This window comes from Lissotriton vulgaris, chromosome 6 (genome assembly GCF_964263255.1).
Source record: "Lissotriton vulgaris chromosome 6, aLisVul1.2, whole genome shotgun sequence".
Taxonomy (NCBI): Eukaryota; Metazoa; Chordata; class Amphibia; order Caudata; family Salamandridae; genus Lissotriton; species Lissotriton vulgaris.
This window is the reverse complement of record NC_141694.1, coordinates 1,062,974,594-1,063,002,067: the sequence shown is the minus strand read 5'-3', so window position 1 is coordinate 1,063,002,067 and position 27,474 is coordinate 1,062,974,594. Positions and strand designations below refer to the sequence as shown.

Below are 27,474 nucleotides of genomic sequence, written 5' to 3'. Positions count from 1 at the left end.
TATGGAAAAAATGTCTCTCGTGGTGGCTGGGGACACAGCGCAATTCAACGAACTTTGGCAACCATTCCATTCTTTATTGCTTACGGAGTTCAGGGAGCTTACTTGTCCCAGGTATCTCCGCCTCCTGCGGCATACGGGCCCGCCGACACCGGGCCAGTGACTTGGTACGAGACTCCCTTTTTCCCGTGAATTATGGCCTTGAAATACATATTGGATGACGATAGTGCACTGGACGACGGGTGGGGAGGGCGGGGGGGAATTGGGCTGGGGAAGTTGGGAGTTGGGGCGGGGGGGGTGTTTGCACTGAAATGTTGTGTCACACTGGATTAATGCACTCCTTCTATTGCCATGCTGGACTACCATATGTGACCTATGCCTGATAGCTTTTTACAAAAGTTGGTCCTCTCCGGCCGCTGCAGGTTACTCCATGATGATGTGTATTTGTCCTGGTGTGTCATGATGAATAAAATACTTTAAACATAAAATTCTTCCTTTTGGAGCACGAGTTGACACAATATTGCACAAGCCCAACCCATAACATAGGTGAAACTCTGGACCTCATCATTCTCAAAGGAAAAACCATCTCAATAGATGCAATTATTCCTTGCGCTTGGTCTGACCATTACAGCATCTTCTTCCTTATTAATAAGGAAGTGTCACCAAAGAGGGTCCAACCCAAGAAAATGAAGCAATTGAAAAGGAACCTTAGAAATAATAACTCTATGGATCTAGCAACTCGCTGTAGAAAGGCCTTGACTCCCAATAGGACATGTCTGATGTTCATGTCCTCACGGATTTCTATAACACCACCATTGCTGGCATCCTGGACGAAATAGCCACTCTACAACAAAGAAATGCCTCCCTCAAAATCTCCAAACCTTGGATCAACGACAACCTAAACTCTGAACGCCGCAACCTAAGGGTAGCTGAAAGATCCTGGGGATCAGTACCCTCCACTGAACATCTAATTCACCTTAGATCTGTTAGGAACACTTATAACAAACAATTCAGATCTGTAATGGCTGACTTCTTCAGAACCCAAATCAATCAAGCCAAAAACCGCCCCAAAAAACAGTTTGAAATTGTTAAACAACAATTGGGCAAGACACCCAACAGCTCTGACCTTGGCGACCGCCTACCATCATGAGACTAATTGGCAGCCTTCTTACTGAGAAAACAAAAAGCATCAGTACCGACCTAGAAGCAAAAAGGGCTATTCTCCTAACATCCAGGAGGCCTGCTCCAGATCAACATTAGCGGATCATTCCCTCCAGTATTGGCGCCTAGAACGACGCCTTTCGGATCTCCTTTATTCCCCTCAATGAAAGAGATGTTTACAACACTCTGCAGGTAATCAACCCATCTAACCATTTGAATGGAATGACCCGCAACAATCACCCATCTTCAAAGATATCAAGGATGCCATCCTCCCCTTATGAACAAAGATTGTCAATGCCTCATTGTCGCAAGGCACGATCCACGACTGCTTAATATTAGCGCAGGTCTCCCCCATTCTAAAAACACCTAATGCAGACAGCTCTGATCTTAATAACTTCCAGCCTATCTTTACCATCCCCACGCTGGTTAAACTGCTGGAAAAATTCCTGCAGATGCAACTTTGTGCACACATGGATTATTTCCAACTTCTTTACTAACATCAATCCAGGTTTCGAAGAGGTCACAGCACAGAATCTGCTCTCACTCACATTATGGATGACATCTTGAAAATGCTAGATCACAACGAAGCATGCCTCCTGATTCTCCTTGACCTTTCTTCAGCTTCTGACACGGTTAACCACGACAATCTCTTATCCATCCTTTAATACAGGATGGGCTTTTCAGATACGGTATTGCAATGGTTTACTTCCTTGCTCCACAATAGATCACAAAAAGACAAGGTAAATCAATTCCTATCCCAACCCTCCTCAGTTTCTATGGGGGTTCCACAGGGGTCTGCTCTATCACCAATATGCTTCCATTTATTCCTAGAACCTTTGGAAAATGCTCTGAACCCCACGAACATCCTCTTCCATATGTATGCGGATGACACTCAACTTTATCTGAAAATCACATCCACTGAAGACTTCATCTCACTCAACTCTACCCTTATGAATACTCAAAACTAGCTAACTGACAACCAACTCATGCTCAACACCTCCAAAACGGAATTCTTTATCATCGCTCCGCCTAATCACACCCTCAGAATCGACCACTGGCTGAAATATGTTATGGCCTTCAACTGCCCTCCCCGCATTATCCATTCTGCAAAATCCAGCGGAATCACACTTGATAAGCACTTGAACATGCAGAATCATATTAGCAATTTAAGCAAGGGGGCTAAACACCAGATAAACACACTAAGGAACCTAAAATCATTCCTTCCACAAGAGGACTTAAAGATGGCAGTTCAAGCTCTGGTACTGCCTAGGCTAGACTATGGTGGCTCCACGCTTTGTGAACTTCCCAAATATAACTTGGCCCACTAAGAGCCTCCATTAATGTAGCAGCTAGACTTTTCACAGGTTCAAAAAGAAACAAGAACATCTCCCCAGCCCTCCAATCCCTAAACTGGCTGCCATATGAAGTTAGAATACAGCTAAAGATAGCCTGCATGACCCACAAAGACCTACATTTCAAGACTCCCACTTATCTGGCTCAAAGATTAGAACTATCTGAAGGTTGCAGACAGTCAATTGCTCTTAAAACCACAGATCTTCCACAACATGTGAATGAGTCACAGAGCCTTCTCTGACGCTGCCCCAAAAATGTAGTACCCTCTTCAACCGGAGGTCTAACGAATTTCTTCCACTACTACCCTCAAAAAGTAAGTTAAAAAATCCTAATGTCTAAGTTTTTGCCATAAAACAGCCCTGACCACACTGCTCATTGAATGCCCCCTGATTGACTACCAGACTGTTGGGACACCTTTGAATCCCAGCATTCCCCTGCCATGCTCATATATGTAGCGAATATTATCGAATATTCTTCTCCATGGTCTGTTTCCGCCCTACCTTAAATGTGATGCACGACTATCTAGTTGTTTTATGCATATTCATGTATTACCTAACCTAATTGTAAAGCGCTCTGATACCCGCCTGGGTCACGTTTGCACTATAGACAACTTTCAAAATATATAAAAAAAAATAGTTGGGGCGTGGCCTAGTTTCGATGCAAGATGGCAGCTTAAGTCTTCGGCTCCGTCAAAACCTCCTCCTGGCACAAATCCTGCTAATTCTCCTGGCCTCTAACACCTAATACGGATTGCTGAGGGTGAGCGGTCTCGGTCCGTGCTTTTTTGAGCTCCGACGCTGGCGCCAAACTAAAGAAACGGGTCCCGTCTTCTGGGGCCTGGGTGCTCCTCGGACGACAGGGGCTGGAGTGATCCTGCAGACTAGCGCTGTGCCCAGTGAGGGCGGCCGCCTCGTACCGGAAGTCGGGCGGAAAGCCTTCAAGTCAGCGAGCGCTGCTGCTTCCGATCGCAGGGCAAAATCACGCCGCACGTCCCCTTGACCTCCCGCCTGGGCATTTGAACATCGGCGGCTCTGGCGCGTACTCCATTGGGACCCGCCCGGGAGCTGAGCTGGCTGCTTGCGTGGTGAGTGCTCCACCGAGCCCCTCAGCATTGCTTGGCAATCGATCTGCAGGGCACCACCAGTGGCCCACGAGTATCTGCGGCAGATCTCTTTGGAGACGGGCATTTGTGCGAGCCCAGTGTTTGGAGGCTGGAGGTGGAAAGGGGGGGAGGGGGGGTGGAATGCGCACCTACTATCATCGAGGCGCACTGAGGCTCATACCATCGCGGAGCAGACCTGTGGCGACAGTGTACCCTGCAGCTAAGGCCCTGTTAGTAATTGGAGGTGTGAGCGGCGCGCCGCTGCAATTGAACACTTTACTGGGTCCTACCCCTGCCGCACTGCCTGATGTGAGGGTGTACTCTGGTGCGGAGAATCTACACAGCGCCAGCAGCACGTAATTTATTGCACTGGGAGCAGTCCTGGCCTTCGTGCTTGCGTCCACACCCTACTCAAGTTACACCTCTGCGGCTGCCCTTCGAGACTCCCTCCCATGACTATATTATCTTGTACTACGTGAGAAATTGCCAGAGGGGACAAAGTGCGCTGTCACTTGCGCACATCTTAGCAGTCGCCCAGGTTGCACCCTACTATCCAATTTTACGGCCTCTTCTGCCCAGCCGGGATTGTTGCAGCAGCTGCTGGTGCGCAGCCTCCACCTCCCCTCCCTTCCTGCCCCTGACTCAAGGAGTGGAGGCCAGATCAATCACAATTAGTGGACCTTGCAGGTTGAATATACAATGGCAGGGAGAAACGACTCGGAGAAGGGCACAGCCTGGGGTCCCAGGACTACAAAACAGGTCCAACCCAATAAGCTCGATCGCTATACCCTTCCTAGGGGTTCGCCCGCAGACTCACGTAACACACCTAAGGCAGCAGAGGACCTTGAGGGCATCGCCCCGGAGCTGACACTTCAGGATGTCATGGCAGCCATCAATGGAGTCAAAGATTCCTTAGAACACAAAATGGACACTATTTCCATCTACGTGAATCTGATCCGTGCCGACCTCACGAAAATGAACGAAAAAGTCAAGAATATAGATATTAAAACCGCCAGCTTAACGGACGATGTCTTCCTACTCCAAAGAGAAGTGCAGGACCTTAAATCCTTCCGTGAGATGGCCGAACATAAGCTGGATGATTGCGAGGGCCGCACTAGGAGCAATAACATTTGCATCCTTGGTGTGCCCGAAAAAGGAGAGAGGCCGGTTCCAGATCTGTTTGTGGAGAAACTCCTACTCAATCACCTTCGGCCCAAAGGCCTAGGGAAATTCTTTACTATTGAGAAGGGGCACAGAGTTCCGGGAGGGCGGCCCAAACCCGGGGCACCTCCCCGCCCATTGATAGCACGCGTTCTTAACTTTCGAGCCGAGTAGACAACGGAATCAGAGACGGAGATGGGGATGGTGATCCAGACTTGCAGGATCGGGGTGAGACTCAGGGGGTACTGTTGGCCTTCTCACAGTTTACTCAGGTAGCAGGATGCAAATAGTCCTATTGTTAGATTCAGATAATTATACTAGCCCTGCGCCTGGAATGTTATCTTGTTAGAGTCTTATTATTCAGAGAGTTGCCCGGGGAGCAGGTGGACGGAGTGTTGATATTTCCCCCTTCTTTTTCTACTTTTAGTTAACTCATTGGGGCGTCAGGCACTTTGCAAGTTGGGACTGGACAGTTTCACGCCTAGGGGGCAGGGTAGCGGGAGTTGGGAGTGGGTGGGAAACGGTTTTAGGGGTAGACGTGAAGGGAATGTATGTGTGATTTGTGTTAGAGTTGTTACTTCGGCAAATTTTATAATTCGCATGACCAAGGCTATGGACGACGCTTACAGTTATAATGCATACGCAGTGGGATGAAAGTGCCAGGATTCTGAGCTGGAATGTCAACGGGCTTGGGGACAAGGTTAAAGTATAGTTCTCCAATATATTAGGAAGCAAGCCCCAGATATTGTCCTGCTCCAGGAAACGCACTTGCTAGGTAGCTCATGTAAAGCACTGTGTAGATCTGGGTATAAGATGGTGGCGCATGCAGGTTTCACTACAAGCTCCAGAGGCGTGGTTATAATGTTGAAAAACGCTTTCCCTCTCAATGTGGACAGTACTTGGACGGATGACAGGGGCCACTACGTAGGTATCACTGGGTCCTTGAAGGGACAAACTATTACACTAGTTTCCATCTATGTTCCGCCTGGCCTCCAGACAACCACATTCCAGGACCTGCGTACCACTCTCTCACTACCTGAGGGGGTGTTATTGCTGGGAGGAGACTTTAATTCCGTGGAGTCGGGTGCACTAGATCCCCACCCACCGCATGAACTAGGGCCCTCACATAGATGGTTGCCAGACTTTCTCAACACCATGGCACTAGTAGACAGCTGCCGCACCTATAACCCTGACAGTATACAACACACGTTTCACTCGGGGGGTCATGGCAGCCTATCCAGATTAGATTATATTTTGATCCCCGCCCCCCAAATCTCACTCATCCAGGAAATCAGGCACCTGGCTAGGGGCATTTCTGATCACTCACCACTCTGGGTCCATATACTCCTTGATCAATCTGGGTAGGGTAGTCCCTATTAACCCCTGCCATCTTCGCAACCCCAAAATCCCCCAAGAACTCACAAAGACGATAGATACATATTTTGCTGAAAACTTGGGTACGGTGGACTTCTCCCAGATACTATGGGAAGCATTTAAGACAGTGATTAGGGGAGAGGATTTGTCTCTGATAGCGGGACAAAATAAATAAAGACATAGAGAAATTACAAGTGTAGAGGACGAGATCTATCGCTTAGAGAGAGAGATGGAAATGACGATCACACCTGACTCAACTCACTTATTGCGACTTAAACAAGATGAATATAAGGCACTTTTTACAGAAAGTGTGAAAATGATGGGGAGAGAGAAACTCTGTAGGATCTATGATCTTGGGGAGAAAGCCGGGAAACTAATAGCCTGGCTTGATAAACGCGAATGGGCGAACAGGTTGGTCCCAGTCCTACAAGATGTTAATAATGTTAGCTTGACTGATCCCCAAGACATAGCAGACTGCTTTGCCAGGCATTTTAATTTAATATACACCGCAGTGGCGTCTTACATGGAGGACAAATCTTCCAAACTATTGCGGGATATAAAACTCCCCACTCTTTCCTTAGAAGATCAGCGCCTCTTAGACAGCCCCCTGACTGCAGATGAGATAGCGCAAGCGATCAGGTCACTGCAATCAGGAAAAGCTCTTGGCCCAAACAGCATCCCAATAGAATTATACAAACTCAGCCCTGATAAACTGTCCACTCATCTCAAAAGCATGTTTGAGGAAAGTAGAGAAGCAGGTGTGCTCCCAATTGACCAACGTATAGCTACCATAGTAACCATACACAAAGAAGATAAGCTCAAAACAGACTGCGTTTCTTAAGGGCCGATTTCCCTCCTTAATGCCGAACCAAAGATCCTTGCTAAAGTTCTAGCCAACCGGCTAATTAACGTAATTTCGGGACTGGTACATCCAGACCAGTCCGGCTTCATACCGCACAGCATTAAACCTGCGCCGTGCCCACAGTGTTTAAGGTAGAGCGGACACAATCCTTGTACTGGCTGTCTTTGTTTCTCTAGATGCCACTATGGCATTCGACACTATTGAATGACCTTACCTAATTGCGGTCCTCTGAAAGTTAGGGTTCGGCCGGGAATTCATACGGTGGGTCCGTCTTTTATATTCGGAACCAATGGCGCAAGTCATGGTGAATAACAAAAAGTCGGACTCCTTTGTCCTGAGCCAGGGCACCCGCCAAGGATGCCCACTTTTCCCCCTTCTCTTTCGTTGACGATGGAACCACTAGCTTCATGGATCCGCCAAGACCCAGTTGTTCGTGGTATGCGGTGGCCACCTGAATGGGAAGACCACATTTCGCTCTTTGCGGACGACATACTACTTTATTTAACGCAGCCCAAAAAGTCTCTAATAGCAGTTCTTGACATCTTAGCTGTGTTCGGTAAATATTCTGGTTTTAGGATTAACTTGACTTAATCCCACCTCTATGTCCTTTGGGGAGGTCCCCCTGTCCTACCCCACAACTGTCCCTTCCAGATTAGCACCACTGGGTTCAAATACTTGGGTATATTTCTCTTCCTAGATCCTACACTCCGATATGAAAAAAATCTTCTCCCTCCATTGCTCCGCCTAAAGCAAGACATTGCCAGCTGGAAGTCCCTTCCCCTCTCCCTATTGGGCAAGGTGGCTCTTTTTAAAATGATGTCCCTACCTCTTTTTCTCCATGTTTTGCAGAATTCATTTGACCCAGTCCCCTCAAAATATTTCAAAGAAATCGAATGCCTTCAGAGGGACCTGCTATGGAACTAATCACCATGTATAGCCCTGGGTAAACTCACGTTAAAATGGTACGATGGTGGCATCAGCCTACCTGACATTAAAAAATCTTACTGGGCTGCACACCTGGCAGCCATTAACCATAGTACATATGGAGATCTTGCCAACCCGAGCTATCAGATGGATAAGTGGCTCCTCCCTGAGGAAACTATAACCGATCCCTTTACTCGACACCAAATCGATCCAGACTCACAGGGCCCACTGGACACTCAGTTAAGGTATGGCACGCAGCAAATAAATCCCTGGGGTGGGAAGGTAAATTAACATTGGCTACCCCCTTATGGGACTCTGCACAACTTGGCAATCTGTGGTCCTCGAAAGGATTTGATAAATGGGACTTGATCGGTATATCACAAATCAAGGATCTGTGGTTATAGGGTGGAGTGAATCCCTTTTCTGCCCTTCAGACTCAACATGAACTTGCGGATGCCGAGCTCTTTCGATACAATCAGGTTAGCCATGCACTACATTCTCTCAACCCTAGAGGCACATCCCTTCCCGACTCGTCCCCATTAGAGGACAGAATATTAGATGGCCATGTTCCAGACAAGACCATTTCGCTAATTTATAATAAATTAATAAACCACATGGACGATCCTCTTTTAGCTTTGAGGTGGAAATGGGATAGAAATGAACAATGAGGATTGGCAGGAAGCGGTTTCCTCGCCCCGGGTGGTGGCCAGTTCGGCCCGTCTAGCTTAAAACCCTCACAGAGTATATATGACCGGCCCTCGGCTGGTGATGACGGGGAGAGCCGAAACAGGGGAATGCCGTAGGAAATGTGGCCTCACCGGCACGTTCATGCACATTATGTGGGAAGGCACCCTAATCCAAAGGTACTGGAACGAGATACACGAAGCTATGAGTACTGTACTGACTGTCCCTATCCGTCCGGAGGCACGTAGATGCTACTAAACATATGGGAACCAACTGATCTCAACATTTACCAAACACAATGGGCAACTTTGGGATTCATGCTGGCAAAGAGAAACATTGCTCAGGCCTGGGGAGCGGCAGCCCCTCCTACTCTGGAAACATGGGAGAATAATATGAACTGGTGTATGTTCAGAGAAAAGACAGTGTTTACAGACCAAGGCTGCCCCAAAAAATTGGTCCGCATTTGGTCACAGTGGCACTTCTATTGTGGCGATATTTGCATTCCCCCACAAAGTATTGATCTTGACGATCTGCTTCCCCCTTGAAAGTCTTCAATGCATGTAATTTGCTATTGTACTGCCTGTTTGTCATGCATATATCTGTATTGTACTGATTTAAATGATGATATGCCGATGATTGTTTAAAAAAAAGTTACATAAAAAAAAAAATTGTTGTCCATAACCTCAAAGTCACAAGATGTAGTCCAGGCAGGGTCTACTCTGCCTTCAATTCATCTGAGGTCAAGGAAATACTTGCTTTTTATAGTGCATAGACATACGATGTTACTAAGATATGGATAACCCATTCCTGAGCGCTCATTTTACTATGTAAAGTGTTCAGTATATGCAGTCTTTGTTCGCTTTGTGTGGACTACAGTACAAATTGCATTAGCTTTAGTGGTGATAAAATGGATGCTTGCAGGTTCTAAATATTGCATTATAAAACTAAACAGAGTACTGTTCTACATTTTAAAATTACGTGGGTAGCGAAGCGGGGCAGGGGGAGGCGTGCCGGGGTGCTGGAGCTAGGTCTAAAAAGAAGTAATAAAACAGAATAACAGCTGCCACACTGCCAGCTAATAACAATGCCTTCAGCTAGTCCCAGTCTTATAGGCAAGTTCACCTTGCATTCTGGGTTGTTTTAAGGCTGTTTGCCCACGGCTGCGTATCAAAAAGGGTCTACTTCTAATATATATATGTTTACATGGAGACAACTGCTTTGTTGTGCTTGCAAAGAAACGGCACCCTGAATCACAAAAACAACATTGAAATGCCACACAAATACACCGATAGCATGGAACTGTCACACAGAGTCAAACTGAAAACTTGCCAGCTACGAACTGAACTATGAGCCAATACCAGCGGGATGTAGTTTATAATAAGGTTAATTTATATGTACAGAACAGCAACTCTGCTGCCAGATAAGCAACCGAAGAAACAGAGCTTATATTAGGAGATAAAGCAAGTTGCCTTAAAATGGGTCTGTTAAAACGAAATTAACGCTTTCTCTGGAACCTAGCGGTGAACTTAACTTATCTGCCTTGAGGAAGCAAAAGTATCTAACACAACTGTGTTCTGGTCACATATTCCGTGCAATAAAGTCCGGAAAGAAACTCGGAGTTTGAACTGAAGTCTGACTCTAAAATCCTATTGGTGCCCTTTTCAGTAGTGCATTAATAGGGATTAATCAATGTTTTGGCATAGATATTTAAATCTGCGATTTCCGCATCGAACAAGACACTGATATATAACTTCAAAGTCGAGGACACTGATTTTCTGATGGGTGCATAGATCATGGAACTTTACAGGCCTCGAAAAATCCACCACTCGACCGCTCACATATGCAACCTAAATTTAACGAGGGCGAGCTGTTTTTAGGTCCTACTCGCCCTTTCTGGCGAGTAGGAAGACAAACTAGCTTTTGTCCTCGGTCTCTGAAAACAGAGCAAATGTGACAAGATAACAAGATTTAAAGGCATATTTACTGCTCACAAAGTTAAAGAGCAATAAAGATGCCTTTAAATCTTGTTATCTTGTCACATTTGCTCCGCTTTCAGAGACCGAGGTCAAGTAGGTTGCAGTTAGGTCGAGGAGATTTTTCAAGGTACTAGACCTGCAGGACTAGTACCATTTTTTGGATTTTTCGAGCCCTGACTTTATGTTTACAGTGGACACAAAAGGGTATTGCTGACAACACTATACAATAATTTTTGTTAATGAAAATACAAGGACATAGAAAATCACATACATTTGTAAATAATACTTAAGATAACAATTTACAGTATCCGAAGACTGTCACAGAAAAAGTGTCACTCAAGACATGCAATAGTGTGTAGACCGAACATGTATGGCTTTTGTGCCTGAAATAAGGTGTCTAAAGAAATCAAACATGTCAAAAACTGGCTTTGATAAAGATCAAGGTTTGTATTTCAATTAAAACAAATAAGCTATGTAAATTGAGTCGTCAGAGTCTAAAGCTTTTTTTGAGAACAATTTAGGGACAGCTACACTTCCTGTTGTCTGGGACTCGTATAAAGCTTTTTTGAGAGTTATAGTATTGGCTATTCAGTCTTCCAGACATAAAATATATAGGAAAAAGATCTCTGAGATTGAGTTAAAAATTACTACATTAGAACGAGACTTATTAGAGCTAACTTCAGCGTCAGGAGCAAATATTCGGGAAGAATTGTTAAGTTGTAAATCACAACTCGAAGAGATTCTAGATGATAGACTTAGAAAGCGATGGTAGGCTAGCTCTCTCGCTCATTTTGAATATGGGGAAGCTAGTGGTAAGTTACTAGCCTGGAAGGCTAAACAGGAGCAGAATAAGAATATAATTAAAGGAGTTCAGCTGGGCAACACGGGCATGATCTCAGAAAGCAGGGCTGCTATAGAGGAAGCTTTCTTTAATCATTTTGACCAAGTATATAAGGAAGACTTAGCTCCACAGGAAGTCTTAATTCAGACATGGCTTTCGCAATATGCTGTTCGGCAAATTGATGATCAGGCATCTGAGAATTTAAATAGAGGAATCAGTTTAAAAGAAATAGTTGGGACAATAGAGTCAGCTAAAAGAAGTAAGGCTCCGGGTCCGGATCGGCTGCCTGCTGAGCTTTATAAAGCTTTAGCTCCAGTAATCTCCCCTGTTCTCCAGATCCTTTTTACATCCATTTTTGAGGAAGGAGGTAAAATTCCTTCTTCTTGGGATGAAGCTGCGGTCGTTCTTGTCCTCAAACCTCTTAAATCTCCCTCCGAGTGTATTTCTTACAGACCTATCTCTCTGCTTAATTTGGATTATACATTTTTGGCTAAAATATTAGCACAGAGATTAAATGGGGTAGTTGGTAGATTACTACATCTCGATCAAAAGGGATTTGTCAGAGGGCGGTCCATTCAAGATCTAACACAAGCATTAGTGGGGGCAATTGATCTTGCTTCCCTTTACAAACCTCTGTTGGCGATCATAACACTAGATTCCACTAAGGCATTTGATCGCGTTAATTGGAGTTACTTAGCGAAACTCCTAGAAAGGTGCAATCTGGGCAGGAATTTCTGTAGATCTATATCTGCATTTTATCATGCTCCAATAGCAAGAGTTTTGATAAATGGAAGTTTTCAGCACCCATAAAAATCAACAGAGGTACAACACAGGGGTGTCCTCTCTCACCCCTGCTTTTTGATTTATATATAGAATCATTGGCCGAAAAACTTAGATTAGATCAGGGTATTCTACCATTCAAATATAAAAGTTGGGAGAAAAAAGTGTCTCTTAATACCGACGACATGATGCTATATACTTCAGACCCATTTAACGCAATCCCCCTTATTTATAGAGCTGCCGTTCAGTTTGGACAAATTTCTGGATACCAGATTAATCAGTCTAAATCTGAATGCATGATTTGGAATATAACCACTCCTACTCCAATTCCAATCTTAAAATATGAAATAAGATATTTTGGGGGTAGAAATTACGCAGGATATAGAGCAACTGGCTGACAGAAATTTGGCGAAAATCGAGAGAGATTCCGCCGCATCTCTGAGAAGTTGGTCACTTCTTCCCTTGACTTTAATTGGGAGAGTCAATATTATTAAGATGATGCTGCTCCCTAAATTAACTTTCCTATTCCAGAATATTCCGTTAGCCTTTAAAGAAGTCAAGTTAAGCAATATCCAAGCTAAATGGAATTCCTTTATATGGGCCGCTAAGGGTATAAGGATTGCATGGAAGAAGTTGCGTAGGAAGAAAAACAAAGGAGGGCTTTGTGCTCCAGATTTGAAATTTTATGGCTGGACCTTGCTAATGAAGGCGGGGGTAATTCTATTTGATACTCCAGAGAGGAGAGAAACAGATAATATGTTCCAGAAGATGTTATTGGGGATTCAAGGAGGTGCTCAGGGTTTCCTGTTGAAGTTCGGGGATCCGCGTTTCTTTAAGAAGGTTCGTTTAAAGGTGTTGAGAGATATGGCATACGTCTGGGCCAGGATAAGAATATCGCTGAGTATCCCATATTATTCTGCTTTGGCTCCAATTTGGGACTCACCTGGTTCTCCAGAGTGGATTAAAGATTCATTGATTACCCCTCTACTGGTGGCCAATTTAAAATCTTGGGGCCAGCTAATGCCGGAAGGGGTGTTGTTAACTTGGGAGAAGATCTATATTCTCACGGACAATAACTTATCCAAGTTTAAATATCTACAAATCAAGAGCTGGAGTCAGACCATCACAGTTGAAATTGGCGCTAAGACAGTGTTGGAGGAACTTTTACTGAGGAAGCCCAGGCGGATAAAAACATCAATTCTGTACTTGACTATATTGGAAGCAGAAGATGGGGACTTTTCTCTGCCGGCTCAACTATGAGGAGACAAAGTTCTGGATGTCGACCTGCAGGCTTTATGGCACGTATCTTTTGATCTACTTTATATTACAGTCTCTCCCACCAATTTAAAGCACAACCATCTTTTTTCTCTTCACAGGGTATACTGGTCTCCTGCTAAGCTGGCAACATTATCTAAGGGTCCTACTCCCTGTTGCCCAAAGTGTAAGCAGGGAAAAGCTGACGACCTTCACATGTTTTTAACTTGTCCTGCTCTAAGAAATTTTTGGGCCACGGTAGAAGAAGGTATGAAAAAGCTGTTTAATTTTGATATACAGGTTAGTATATCACTTGTTTTTTTGGGAATTTTTCCTAACTATGAGGAACTCCCTCAAGATATTAATAAATTATCTCTATATCGAATTATTTTTGCACGCAGAGAGATATGCAAACTTTGGGTTAAGGATATTGCACCTTCATACCTAGATTGGATCAGTGCAATTAAACACACACTTAAGTTAGATAAGTTAGGTTGGAAGAGGAGGAAGCATTTTTGGATTCCCTGTATTGAATGGCTCGATAGGATGTAAACGATCTTGTCCAATGATTATGCCTTTTTGCAGAATGAGTTACCCTAAGATCAGTTCAAGGGCCCGGAAAGATAGATGAACTGAATTGAATATATTCTCCTTGGTACCGTCTGGCACCCTGTGAGTATCTGCAGAAAGAGCATCCAATAAGATCTTCAGGGTTTAAGGTGGGGCCTCTCTGCTGCGTAGTGGGTGGCACAAACCTGTTACTCTGAGAAAATCTTTTTTGGCGTATGTGGACAAAAAAATAAATAAAAATAATGACCAAAAAATAACAACAATTAAATGACAGAAAAAAAACAAGTCAAGGAAGAAGCAAGAGTAAATCTAATACAAAATCACATTAGCGCCTATATACACAGTGCTCATTTACAAAAGCAAACAGCTTGAAGGCATGTTCCAAAACCATTTCGATATTTTCTTACCTGATACAAGCAACTGACAAACAAAATTTCGGACTCCTGATAAGAATTGCTTCTCAGAGAATGTCTCATTGGCAACATTTAAGAGATACTGGCAGACTAGCTAAAAGAAGCATAAAATGATCATTGTTATTGCTTTAGGTCTGCAACAGGATTACGCCCATAACATATATGTTTAACTGAAGAAAGTTACATATCAATTATAAACTCTACTTAGATATGAAGACTCTACAAGAATAACACTACAATCCACTACGTCTCATAATGGAATACAGAACATATATATTTAAGCTTCTGTGTACAATAGTATCAAAAGCAAATTATATAGCTACAGATAGAACGGGGATTGAGGCAAAGAAAGATTGCACCCATCCTTAGTAGAGTGATATCTATTTGAAGACACAAGGTGCTAGGGACCGGAGATCCAATGCCCCTACATCTCCTAAGATACCTAGTTTCTCAAAACTCCAGCACACTTAATTTCTGTCAAAGTTTTGCAGAAGTGATAAAACGCGTTGGCTGTGGTCTTTTTTTCTTGTTGAAAAAAGAAATCAATAAAGCATTTGAAAGAACAACTCTGCTGAATTGCCGATTTTGTTGCTATTTGAAATGTGATTTATAAATGTTATATTCGATTTATCACTTCTGCAAACCTTTGACCGAAATTAAGTGTGCTGGACCCTTGAGTTGTTCAAAAAGCAAATGATATACCTTTTAAACGGTGTGTACAGCAGGGAAACTATTGAGCCTGTGTGTGGACCATTTACAAGCTATTAGGAATTCTTTGTCCACATAATGTGGGGTGTAGTGAGCTTGTTCTTTATAAGGAGATGCCTCAACCAGGAGAAGAAATGGTTTTCTTTCTTTTCCTCACCCTACAATAAAGATGTTACCCTTTTTCATAGCACTATAATCAAGTGCTGTACCACTGCACTCAGATTATGCCACAACATACACTGAATGGGTACAAGCCAATACTAATGTGCCAAGATAAAAATTATAAAATACCACAATTTTTACTAAATAGGGAAGATGTAATTCGTTATCTAAGGAAAGAAGTAGCCAACTATGTTAATTTCAATACAGGCACCACCTAGCTGGTGTCATATGAGACCATCTCAAACTGTATACTTGGGGAATTTCACAAGCCATTTTAATACAAATAGTACAAATCTCTCAATATTAGGAAGAGAAATTAAGAGAAGAATTAGGAGGGGTGTGGTTAGTAGCGCAAGATGGCAGGCACCTTTCTTTAGTGCCCCATGCCAGCACAGAACATCCAACATAATACTGCAACCAGAAACACGCTGCAATCTGTATGGACTTGAAAATGTAGTGGACAATTGGTAGTGAACGCAGGTATAACCAATAAAAATACATTTTGAGGCTTGCTCTCTGCTCGAAGGATCTGGTCCGTCCAGCGGCCATTCGGGCCTCTGTGAACAATAGGGCAGAAATGAACTTGGGACTCCTGTCCATTACAACAAGGAGGCAAAAGCAGAAGGGCATCGAGGGACAGGGGTGGTACCCAGATTGCTTGGTAGTCTGGTCCTGAATACCAGGATAGAACGCTTTGGCAAGGTGAGGAACTTGGCCCCTACTGCTTCCCAAGGCAGAGACATTTGCTGGTCTGGAAGGCCTGAGCCTGGAGCATTGAGCACAGACTCTGGCCCCAGGAAAAGTGACACCAGAATAAGGCTCAGATAACAGGGTAGAAAGGCCGAGCCAAAGAAGCCTCTGCACAGCCGCCATACGGCTCAGGATCACTGGGGAGGGCAGAAGCTATAACTGAAGAGGTTAAACCACTAGAGCCAGATGGGAGGGCAGGAGGTGGGCCGCCACAGAATCATGAAAGGGCAGAGGGCCTGGAGGAGTACCCAAAAGCACAATAGGAGTCTGGAGCAGTACTCCAGCACAGCGGCACACTGATAGCCCAGACGGGAGGCTTGTAACTCATAAGAGGCTGAGGGAATGAAGACTGATGCACCGCTGCCTGCATGGTCCAGGGACACTGAGGCAGGGAAAGAAGAAAATGGGCAGATGATGAGTGAGTTGGATGGCCTTCATCTGAACACCATGGAGTGTTTCCTTGAATTGATGACTGCACTGATGGTGAGGGGCTGTCCCTTACATCAGTGCAGTTCTGCAGAACCAAGACCCTGGTCGCCATAACATAAATGAACCCTCTAAGATACTCAGGTGCTTCAACGTCATATTCCGAACGGAGACAACAGTAATATCTATAGCTAAGTATTTGGATAGCAAAGCGGTAAAAGGTGTCAGGGGGCCTAATGACCTGAGGCTACTAGCACACAGTGATCTCCTTCAATGGCTGCTCATCTCCTGAGTTTAAAATGACTGCATACCAGCAGTGAGGAGGTCTGGATTTCCCTCAGAATTACCTGACTGCACATGCTGCCCGAGAGGTGGGGTCTGGCGGTTAGAACATTCTTGCAGCGAGTGCGCACCAAAGAAGCAGTTACCTCAGAGAAAGTGAAGAAAACGGCAAACACAAATAAGGCCAAGGACAAACCCTTCCCCAAGCAAGGGAAGTCGGACATTATAGGAAGCTGGCTCTATATATACTATACCAAAATGAGGTATAGCGTGCAGAGAGACTTCCTGAAGGCGACCACCGGCTGTAGAGGTAAGTTAGGATCTTGGGGGATGGCTGGACACCGTCGGTTGGGCCACCCAAGGAACCACGGACTCCGAAAGGCTCGGTAACATAGGTAGTGGTTCTGCTACGCCCTCGAGGTCTGACTGGTCTTGCTATGTACTCCAGAGATTTTCGGGCTACAAGAAGCTCCAGAATCTCTTCCTGCCAAGATCTTCGTCCTCACTGCATCCTCTGTACTGTGGTCCTGCATCTTTGGTGAGCAACTGGAGGTCCTCTTGCTACTCGTGTGCCTTTGGCCTGTGGGTCCTCTTGAGGGTCTTCTTTGGCTTCGGTGGGCTCCCCTGCTTGCTCAGAGCCTGCTCTAACTCTACTGCAATTGGCGAGTCCTTTGGAACTTGCTGGTCCCAACATTGCACCTTTTTCATTTACCACGCCTGTTGCTACTGCCAAGGCTTGTTGGTGCTCCCGCCTAACAAGACCCCCTGGTTCTTGACCTATGACGTCAGACAGCTTGTGAATGGCTCATGGTCTTCCACAGTGACTCCTGGTCGTCGCAGCTGCAGCAACAAGGTCACTGTCATTAATCCTGCATCTTCTGCCATCGGTGGTCATTGCTTTTCTGTGCCTCCTGTTCACCTCTGAGTGGCATAGACTCTGTCCCCTCTGCTTGCAGGTTCTTCTCATCAAGAATCCATCCTTGGATTCAACCAGACTCTTTCACATTCTTCGCCAGCTGCATCTTTCCTGAAGTCCTCCATTGTGGTTTACAGCGGTTTCTGACATCACTTCACACCCTTGCACCTGGCTTCCCTGATGTAGGTATCCTGGTTCCTGGGGTATCCACGGGTGTGGTGAATCTCCAAACTTCTGCCTTCTACTGGGTTTCTTCAGGGTCCTCCTACATGAAAACTGCAACCGCGACTTCCACATTAACTTGTATTGAGTATGCAGATGTGTTTCCACTCTGCTTACAGCCTCCGTGGGGATCCTGGGTACTTGCTTCAGGTGGTTCCTTGTGCCCCAGCTCTTCTGAGTCTTCTGGTCCAAGTCCTGACTTCAGTCGCAGTTGGCATTCCACTTCTTTAGTATATGGCTTGGTCTCCCCCCGGAGACCACTGTGTATTTGTGCTTACTTACCTGTTTATATTTGAAATATTTTGCGTATTGTGTCGATATCTCCTGATAGAAGATATAAATATACTTATTTTTATAACTACACTGTGTGGTTCTTTTTGTTTAACCTGCATTAGCTGATAGGTTCTGATAAAACAAGCTGCTCAACACTCCTTCTGTACTAATGAGGGCTCCTCTCCACAGCTACCACTTAGAGAGCTTTCTATGATTCTCTAAGATCACTATAATCACCATAAGGGTTGTCTGGATTAGTGCAAGGTACTTCACTTAAATAAGTGTGCACCATATACAAAGTGTAGGAAAGTGCCCACTTTTGCATGGTTACTCCCACTTTTTGCCTGACATCTGATGCAACCTGACTTGATGCGCCCAGAGTCCCTGCCAATCAGGTTCCCAGGGCTGGTGTTCTTTCCCAAGGCTTTTTCTTTGTATCCACAATTGGCACATCCCTGGCCACAGGTAAGCCCCTTGTACAAAGGTACCATGGGTACTAAGGGTACTGTGACCAAGGAAGGACTCTAAAGGCTGCAGCACCTATTGTGCCACCCTTACTGGCCCTGCACCTTACTCCACACACACCGCTACTGCCGGCTGTGTGTTTTGGTGCAGAGAAAAGTGAAGAGTCGACATGGCACACATCCCTGAGTGCCATGCCTGCAATCAACTGCCTAAGGTCTAGGTAAGTCACCCCTCTAGCAGGGTGCACTAGCCCTAAGGTGAAGGTGCAGATGCATGAGCACTCTACCCCTACAGTGTCTAAATCCATTCTTAGACATTGTAAGTGTAGTAAAGCCATAAAGAGTATATGGTCTGGGAGTTGGTCACTACGAACTCCACAGCCCCATAATTGCTGTACTAAAAACTTGGAAGTTTGCCAGCAAGCTTATCAGCACATTAAACCCACACTGATGCAAGTGTGGGATTTAATCTAAAATGCACTCAGAGGGCATCTTAGTGATTCCCCTTAAAATCGACCAGCCCTGGTATGGTTCCTGAATGGCTGCCCTCCTTTGCCACCACCAGACAGATTTCTGGACCCCTGGGTACAGAGCCTACGCTCTCTGGGTCCAGAAACAAAGCCCATCCTGGGCAAAGGTGTCCTGCCTCCTCCCCCAGGATGGGCTGGATCCACGAAAGGAAAAGCTTCAAAGGCCTGCTGCCTTTGGACGCTGTCCCTGTCTTTTGCTGCCCCAGGCAACTGGCTCCCACCGGTTCTGGCCCCCATTTTGGGCAGGAGAATCAGTTAGAAATCCAAGCTAGGAAGAGAGGTGTCCCACCTTTGTCAACCCCACCCTTCAGGTGGGGGAGGCGAAGTGAAGCACACACCTCAGTTCCTTCCATCTTGAAGATTAGAGGACTCAGCCAATTAGGAAGAGGCTCATGCCCCCCACTGGAGGGTGGCATAATAGGGGGTGTACCCACCCCAAGGAAGGGACCCATTGGTCCTGACCTGCACAACCCTTTAACATCTCTAATTTTAGTATTTAGGGGCGACCCTGGACTTTGCCTCCTCATATTTAACACCTTGGCTGCTATGGGTTTTCCCCTCCTGTGCTGCAGATTGATGATCCCCATTATTCATGACAAAGCCAGCTCGTCATAAGCACAGGGCAGGTAACACCCATGACGAGCTGGCTTTGTCATCAGCACAGAAGGGGTTAAGGACGAAAGAAGAAGGACCGAAGAGCCGTGTTGACCCAGGAAGGAGAAGAGGATACCAACTGCCTTGGCCCCAGCCCTAACTGCCTGTCCTGTCTACGACCTGCCTACAGCAAGAAGCCTGGCGCGTCTAGCAGCCAGCAACCCCCAGAGCCAGGAGGACCTGCCCTGCAACCTTCTAACAGACTCTGTCTCCCGTGAGTACTGAAGTTGCTCAACCACATATTCACCTCCAGAATCCGGATTCTGGTAACTCCGCGATTCTGCACCACTCTGCACCCGGCGCCCACAGCCTGAGTTTAAGTGGCCCAGCAACACAAGGAGGTCTCCCCAACAATCCCGACATGGGATCTGGTGATCCCCGACCTCCCACAAGCCTCAAGCCGAAGCCTGCAGCCTCTACCTTAAGGGTCCCCACAACAGCGACCGGAGCTGGTAAAAAAAACAACGGCGGAAGACACCCCTGCACCCGACGCCCAACGGCCTTGGGTGGCCCAACAGACGGTGCCAGGCATCCCCTCAAGATCCCAACTTATCTCTACAGCTGGTGGTCGCTTTAAGGAAGCCTCCCTGCATGAGCCTGCAGCATCTTTGTGAAACCAAAGATGTCCACTGGGAAACACAGGGTCCCCAACGTCAGTTTAGCAACCTGTACCCAGCCGCCCCAGTGCCGCTAGTGGTGCAGCTCCTGTGCTCGCCCCTGCAGTGCTAACCTTGACCCTAGAAGCTTTGCTCCCACAGACGAGTGGCCTGCTCGTCAGCAGTCCCTAAACGAAGACCCCCATTGCCGCTGGTGGTGCAACTTCAGTGCCCATCTAGACCTTTGGGAACCTTGGTCCTAACCCCCAAAGCTCATGCTCGTAAGTCAAGTACTTACCTTCAAAACGATAACCATGTTTTAAGGTTTTGGGCAAAAAAATGTTTTATGCGAGGAACTGTTAATGTATGGGAAAAAGTGAACTCAATTGCAAAGTTTAAAAAGTCATACTTAACTTGTATGTAGAGATCCTAAATAGGCATACCACCCCAGTACTCAAAGTAATCCAAAAGAAAAGAAAAAGTTATATCTGTGTAATTGAAAATGTTTTCAAAGTATTTACCAACCTGTAACAATTGTAACTTCAAGCACAACTGCATGAACTTGAACAGTCTTGCATTTTGAAAGTATATATCACTTACCGGTGCCAAGCCCTGCTTAGTTCTAAAATAAAACTTAAGTAGATCTTTTTTAAACTTACCTAATTGGTCTGGATTCTATATCTGAGTGTGTGTATTAGTTCTTGATTGAGTGAATATACTAAATGCTTAACACACTCTGGATAAGCCTAACTGCTCACCCACACTACCACAAAGAGAGCTGTTAGTACTTACCTAAGTTAGCCTCTGCTATACCTCTAGGGTCTCCCTGGACTCTGTGCACACTATACATCATTTAGGTTTAGTATATATAGAGCCAGCTTTCTACACTAATCCTAAGGGTGGGTTCTAATCCCCCCGTAAGAAATCAAAATTTCTTGCAAGTGACAATGCGTGCACTAGCAAAATATGTGTACTGACAATACATTTGCTATAGCCACAGGCATTTCTCCTTACCAGTTGTCTTAGAGATAAGGGAAAATGGCGGTAGATGAAGATACTTGGATGACACTTACTAGCAGGGATGAAAAATGAATGGAATACCTAGCTGATTAGGCTGCAATATTGCAGGACTAAACTGATCCACTAGATACTAGACTACAGCCCGCATGGAAATTTCACATGAAGGAGAGAACTGAAAGGGGTTGATGTATGCTATGTGTAGGTAGCCAATGAACATTCCCTGCAATACTAAAACACAGATACCCAAAATGATCAGCTTGCTCGATGTTCACACAGCTTAGCTACTTTGTCAGAATGAAAGGCATGGAAAATTTGGGTATTGTAGAATTGACTTTCTCAATGTTTATTGAGGTGATACTGGGGAAAAGCAGAACATAAATATTGATAACGATAATAATCTGTTCTTGAGGAAGATTCTATAGAATTAATGCAACGGGGAAGGCAATGGTTTATTCTCACTGTTAGACCTGGCACCTTGGCGTGAGTCTCCCTTCCACTTTTTGCTGATGTGCCTCCGATGTTTTGCTGGTTTTCCGATACTCAGGGCACTGCGCCACGGAGAATCCGTGCCGCAGTGCAAGTGCTCCCTACTGTAAATTGTACATACGATTGGTATCCACGATTGGTGCATTGGATTTACTGTTAGTCCCTAGTAAAGTGCACGAGAGAGTGCCGGGGCTTGTAGATGCCAATACTGCTGGTGGGCCTGCAGCGCTGGTTGCGCCACCCACCGAAGCAGCCGTAAAGATGTGTCTGGGAACTGCGACCGCAGAACCCGCGTGCGGTCTCGTACTGTCACGCTAGCTGGGCAAGTGTCCCCACTTGCCCGCACCGACCCTTCCCTTGACTACATATTAGTCACCCCTATGGTAGGCCTGCGGGCAGGGTGCGTTGTAGGTGTAAGGTAGGACAAGCCCTGATGTGCGTGGCATGTCCTAGTAGTGACTTACAACGAAGACCGTATTTCACTACTGAAGGCTACCTGCTCCATTAGGCCAGACTGAGCTGCGAGGATTATTACACCCTATAATCCCCGCAGGCTCAAGGAGCATGGTAGTGAGTCATGTTTAGTATGCCTGAACTCAGGATAATGAGATATTTCTTGTAGTCAAGTTTATTTTAGTATCCTGGGTTTGCAAAATGCTACTTTTAGAAAGTTAGCATTTGCTTGCTTAACCATTTCAGCCGCCTCTGCTGGTATGTGTATCTGTCTGTCTGGGATGTGTGAGTGACAGGGCTGGAGGGATGACAGGTGGTGAATGCGCAGATTACACCTTAGTGGGAGGTAGGAGTGCCTCTTGACTCGAACTGTCACTGTGCTCGGCCACCACAATGCTGGCTCCACCCTCCTGGGGAGCGGCGGATGGCTCTGCCGGCACCTGGCCCAGGAAGGGCGAAGCCCCCATCAACAAGGTACTCTGGCCACCCCTGTCCGGACAATGCTGGCTCCACCTCCTGTGGGGCGTCTGATGCGCCTGCCCCTCACACTGAAAGCAGAAGCCGGAGTACACCCGCCGGGGTACTCCAGAACTGAGAGTGGCTATGCAAAGGCCCCCCTGGCCTGCGAGAACAAAAGAATTGGCCTATAAAAGAAGGAGCCCGGCTCCTTGAGAATTAGATCCGGTTTGGGCCACAGAAGGACTCTGCCCTACGAGAAGGACCGTGAGAGACAAGGAAGGGTGCTGACTCTTGCCTGTGTCTGGTGCCTTGCTGCTGAAGGAGAGGAAGACAAAAAGACTACGAAAAGACTTTTGCTCTACTTGTGCCAAACTCTGCTAAAGAGATCTCCAAGGGCTTGCAACTGAACTTGCCCCCTGACCAGCGTCCCAGGACCAGTGGACGCTACCCCCTTGGAAGAAAGCGACTGCGGGTGCTGATCATCGCCGCAGCACTGACGGAGGAATCTCCTCCAAGGCAACGACATCCACCTGACCACCGTGACCGGGGCCCACAGCAACAGCAGGAGCAAAGTAAGGACCAGCCGCCGCTGGCCCGAACACCGTGACCGCAACTGCACCGGGAGCCCGAGAGCAAAGCAAAGGAGGACCCGTCCGGTCCGAGCTCTCGAGGTGACTGCATAACGAGCAGCCACTCACCTGCAAAGACGGACAGTTGCCCTACGAGGATCCGCAAAGTCGGTAGCCTGCCCGACAGCCCAGCTGTGAGTCCACAGCTGCACCGACATTTGGCTGGGTACGTCCTGCACTTGGGGACCGTACTGCCACTTGTCACCACCGCACAGCCGCCGCCTCCAGGGTCGGAGCGGACGATGAGGAGAGGACCCTGCCGCCACAAAACACCGCTGCCCCGGAAGACCAGTGACCTGCTCGGCTGAAGAGCCGCAACGATCAGCGACCCCGGGAAGGCAACGCGACGTGGGACAGATCCCCTGGAAGCCGCCGGCTCCACAAGAACTTTGAGTAACACCGGCCTACGGGCCTCAAGATAACTGCCTAAGAACTGTGGTAACCCGAATTAAGTAATCTGCAACCGTTTTCGTAAACTATATCGACTGTATTCACAAGCCTGCTTAAAATCTATATAAAGATATATATTTTTACAGAATACAGTCTGGTCTCGTTGTGTGGTGGGTTGGTTGTAAAGGTGTACTGTTGCAAGTGTTTAACCCTATGTGCCCCAAAGATTAGCCTACGACTGCTTAAGATACACTACCTAGAGGGTAAGCAGAGGTTGTCTGGAAGGTAACCCTCAGCCCTGACGAGGAAGAGAGAGTCCCTGCTTGTCGCTAGTGTTGCACTGCGCCAACTAGAGCCTCCCCCTTCCTACATTGGTGGCAGCGGTGGGATTTCGAATTTACACTTGCGATATCTATACCTGAGCTTCTGACCACTACACAAGGATTACGGTCCAGTTACTTAGCCACAGACTTTGCTTTTTGAATTTTGCTGAAAGAAGATTCCGAGTGCAGAAGCCATGCCGGGCACAAAGAGCCTGGATGGAGCAGAGTCCACGACCTCCGAAGTGTTGGAGGTAGAGTGGGACGCCGCAAAGCTGGACAAATACTCGAAGATGGAACTGAAGTTTTTCTGTAGGAAACTCAAGGTTCCGCACGCTGGTTGCAAAAACAAACCGGAATTCTACAAGGCCCTGAAAGCCTGGGTGGAGTCCAGAAAGACCCCGGAAGAGCAAGATGTCCTCGCCGAGCAGAATACGACGGAGGAGCAGAATGCGCTTGGGGATCTGATCGATCTAGAGAGGCAAGACAGCGAGCACAGCTTGGGTAAAGGCCTGTCGCCAGAGGAGCTGGCGGACAGGAAGGAAACCCGGAATCACGAGAGAAAGTTGGCAGAAATGAAAATCCAGCTGGAGCTTGAAACCAAAAGAATGGCGCTGGAAGAGCGAAAGCACCAGATGGATTACGAAATAAAAATGAGGGAGATAAGTCTCAAGGAGAGAGACTTGGATCGGCCTCCCTCTGGTGGCAGCACATCGCCAGTGCAGGTAGAGTCAAGAGTGCACATCCCGAAGGACGTAGTTAAGGAGTTCTTTAAGGGGGATGACATAGGACAGTGGTTTAGGGCATACGAGGTAGCCATGTCCTCCCACCGGGTCCCTGACAAGGATTGGGGAGCGGGGTTGTGGGGAAGGTTCCTTAGCGAAGGGAGAGATACCTTGCTAGATTTGCCCGTTAAGAATCAGAGATCCTATGCCCACATGAAAGAAGCTTTATTGAACAGGTACGGGCTTACCCCTGAAATGTATAGACAGAAGTTTAGGGGATGTACTAAGCGGCCTGGGAATACGTATGTGGAGTATGTGACTTACTTTTGCAGAGCACTGGATGGTTGGGTGAAAGGTAACAAAGTTAATGATTTTCAAGGTCTCTTTGATTTAATTGCATGGGAGCACTTGTCTGATCACTGTTTTCCTGAGTTACGCCAACACCTGATCGATAGCAAGCTGTCCAACCCGAGGAAGCTTGCTGAGGAGGCGGACCGCTGGCTCAGCACCAGGGTCCACAAGGGTCCCGTGGGAGATTCCGCCAAGAGTGGGCAGGGTCCCCAGCAGAAGAATGGGGGGGACAAGGGGGGAAAACAGAAAGGGTTCCAAAAAGGCCCCCAAGCTAGTTCCCAAGGGAATCCGCAGCAGGGTTCTCAGCCTCCCCCACCCCCGAAGCAGAATGGGGCCCCGACAGGTAAACCTGTTCCAAAGGGGCCCTTCAATTGTTTCAAATGTGGCGAGCCTGGGCACATATCCAGTGACCCCAAGTGTCGCCTATTTGGAAAACCCGCACCCACTGGTGCTCCGCCCCGACAAGTGACTAGCGTTCACCTGGGAGAAGAAATGATGGTCCCGGGGGGTGGAGATCCCGTTCACATGACCCTGGTCTCGTTAGGAGACAGCGAGATGATCCCTACGAACTACCTGCCCTCTAACACTAAGAAATATGGGCAGGTGGTGATCATCAATGGTAAGGAAGCCGAGGCTCTTAGAGACACAGGAGCCAGTGTGACTGCAGTGAGGCAGCACCTGGTGTCTCAAGAGCAGGTTGTACCCCATGCCTACTGTAGGGTTATCAACGCTGATAATTCTGAGAGTCAGTGTCCGATGGCTCAAGTTCCCTTCGAGTGGGGGGGGGGGGTCTCTGGTACTCTGCAGGTCTGTGTGAGAAAAACCATGCCTGTTGACTGTTTGCTAGGGAACGACTTGGAGCACTCCCCTTGGGAAAAGGTGGAGAAAACGACTCACCTGCGGATGGTGGGTCTGCCCGACTGGGTGTGCGTGACCACCCGGTCAATGGCAGCCAGTAGGGGTGATCGAGAGGTCCTGGGGCCTGAAGGAGAGGCCCAGGAACCGGCCTTAGGGAGAAGGCGCAGGGGGCGCGGGAAGCCGGCCCCTGAAGTTCCTACGGTCCAGGAGGAGGCAGACCTTGAGGGGGATGCCCTGGAGCCTACAGGGGAACAGATCGCCGAACTGGGGGACCTGCCTGAGCTGACCCATTGGCAGCAAGAAGGAGGACCCACCAGGGAGGAATTCTGCAGGGAGCAGAAAGAATGCCCTTCTCTCATGGGTATGCGGCAGCAGGCTGCAGACCAGGCCAATGGTGTTCAGGCCAAAACACATTACGTGTACTGGGAGAACGACCTCCTGTATTCGGAGCCTAAGGCTGCTGAACCTGGGTCAGCCCGTGTGCTGGTGGTACCCCAGAAGTTCAGAGCCTTCCTACTGGGTCTGGCTCATGATGTGCCTTTAGCAGGACATTTGGGGATGGACAAGACCTATGACAGGCTTGTCACCCACTTTTACTGGCCCCAAATGCACAAGAGTTCCGATGCTTATTGCAGAACCTGTCCGACTTGCCAGGCAAGTGGGAAGACGGGAGGGAAGAACAAGGCTCCCCTCCAACCCTTCCCTGTGGTCGGTACGCCATTCCAGCGAGTGGGTATTGACATCGTTGGGCCTCTGGACCCCAAGACAGCCATGGGCAACAGGTTCATCCTGGTCTTGGTGGACCATGCCACCCGGTACCCTGAAGCCATCCCTCTGAGGACAGTGACGGCTCCCGTGGTGGGGCGTGCACTGATGGGAATTTTCTCACGAGTAGGATTCCCTCTAGAGGTGGTGAGCGACAGGGGGACCAATTTCATATCGAAATATATGAAGTCCCTTTGGCAGGAGTGTGGCGTAACGTACAAGTTCACCACACCCTACCATCCCCAAGGTAACGGGTTGGTTGAAAGATTCAACCGAACCCTCAAAGGCATGATCATGGGCCTGGAAGGTCCGATGAGGCGTAAGTGGGACGTCCTCTTGCCATGCCTGCTTTTTGCATATCGCGAGGTACCACAGAAGTCCCTAGGGTTCAGCCCCTTTGAACTGCTGTACGGTCACCCCGTGAGAGGACCACTGAGTTTGGTAAAGGAAGGCTGGGAGCAATCTCCCAGGAAACCTCCCCAGAATGTATACAGTTACATGCTGGCCTTCAGAAACCAAACCAGACGCTTCAGACAACTTGCCGAGGCAAATCTGGAAGCGAGCCAGGAGGAAATGAAGCGGT

General features: G+C 47.2%; 1 protein-coding gene across 2 annotated transcripts in view; it reads right to left on the bottom strand.

The window, feature by feature from the left end:
- GNPAT (glyceronephosphate O-acyltransferase) overlaps nucleotides 1-27,474 on the bottom strand; it is a 920,813-nt gene that overhangs the window by 132,306 nt on the left and 761,033 nt on the right. For both annotated transcript variants that reach the window (XM_086927130.1, XM_086927131.1), the window contains exon 13: nucleotides 14,447-14,546. In XM_086927130.1, coding sequence (XP_086783256.1) covers nucleotides 14,447-14,546 — 100 coding nt within the window. The remainder of the gene's footprint in view (nucleotides 1-14,446; nucleotides 14,547-27,474) is intronic.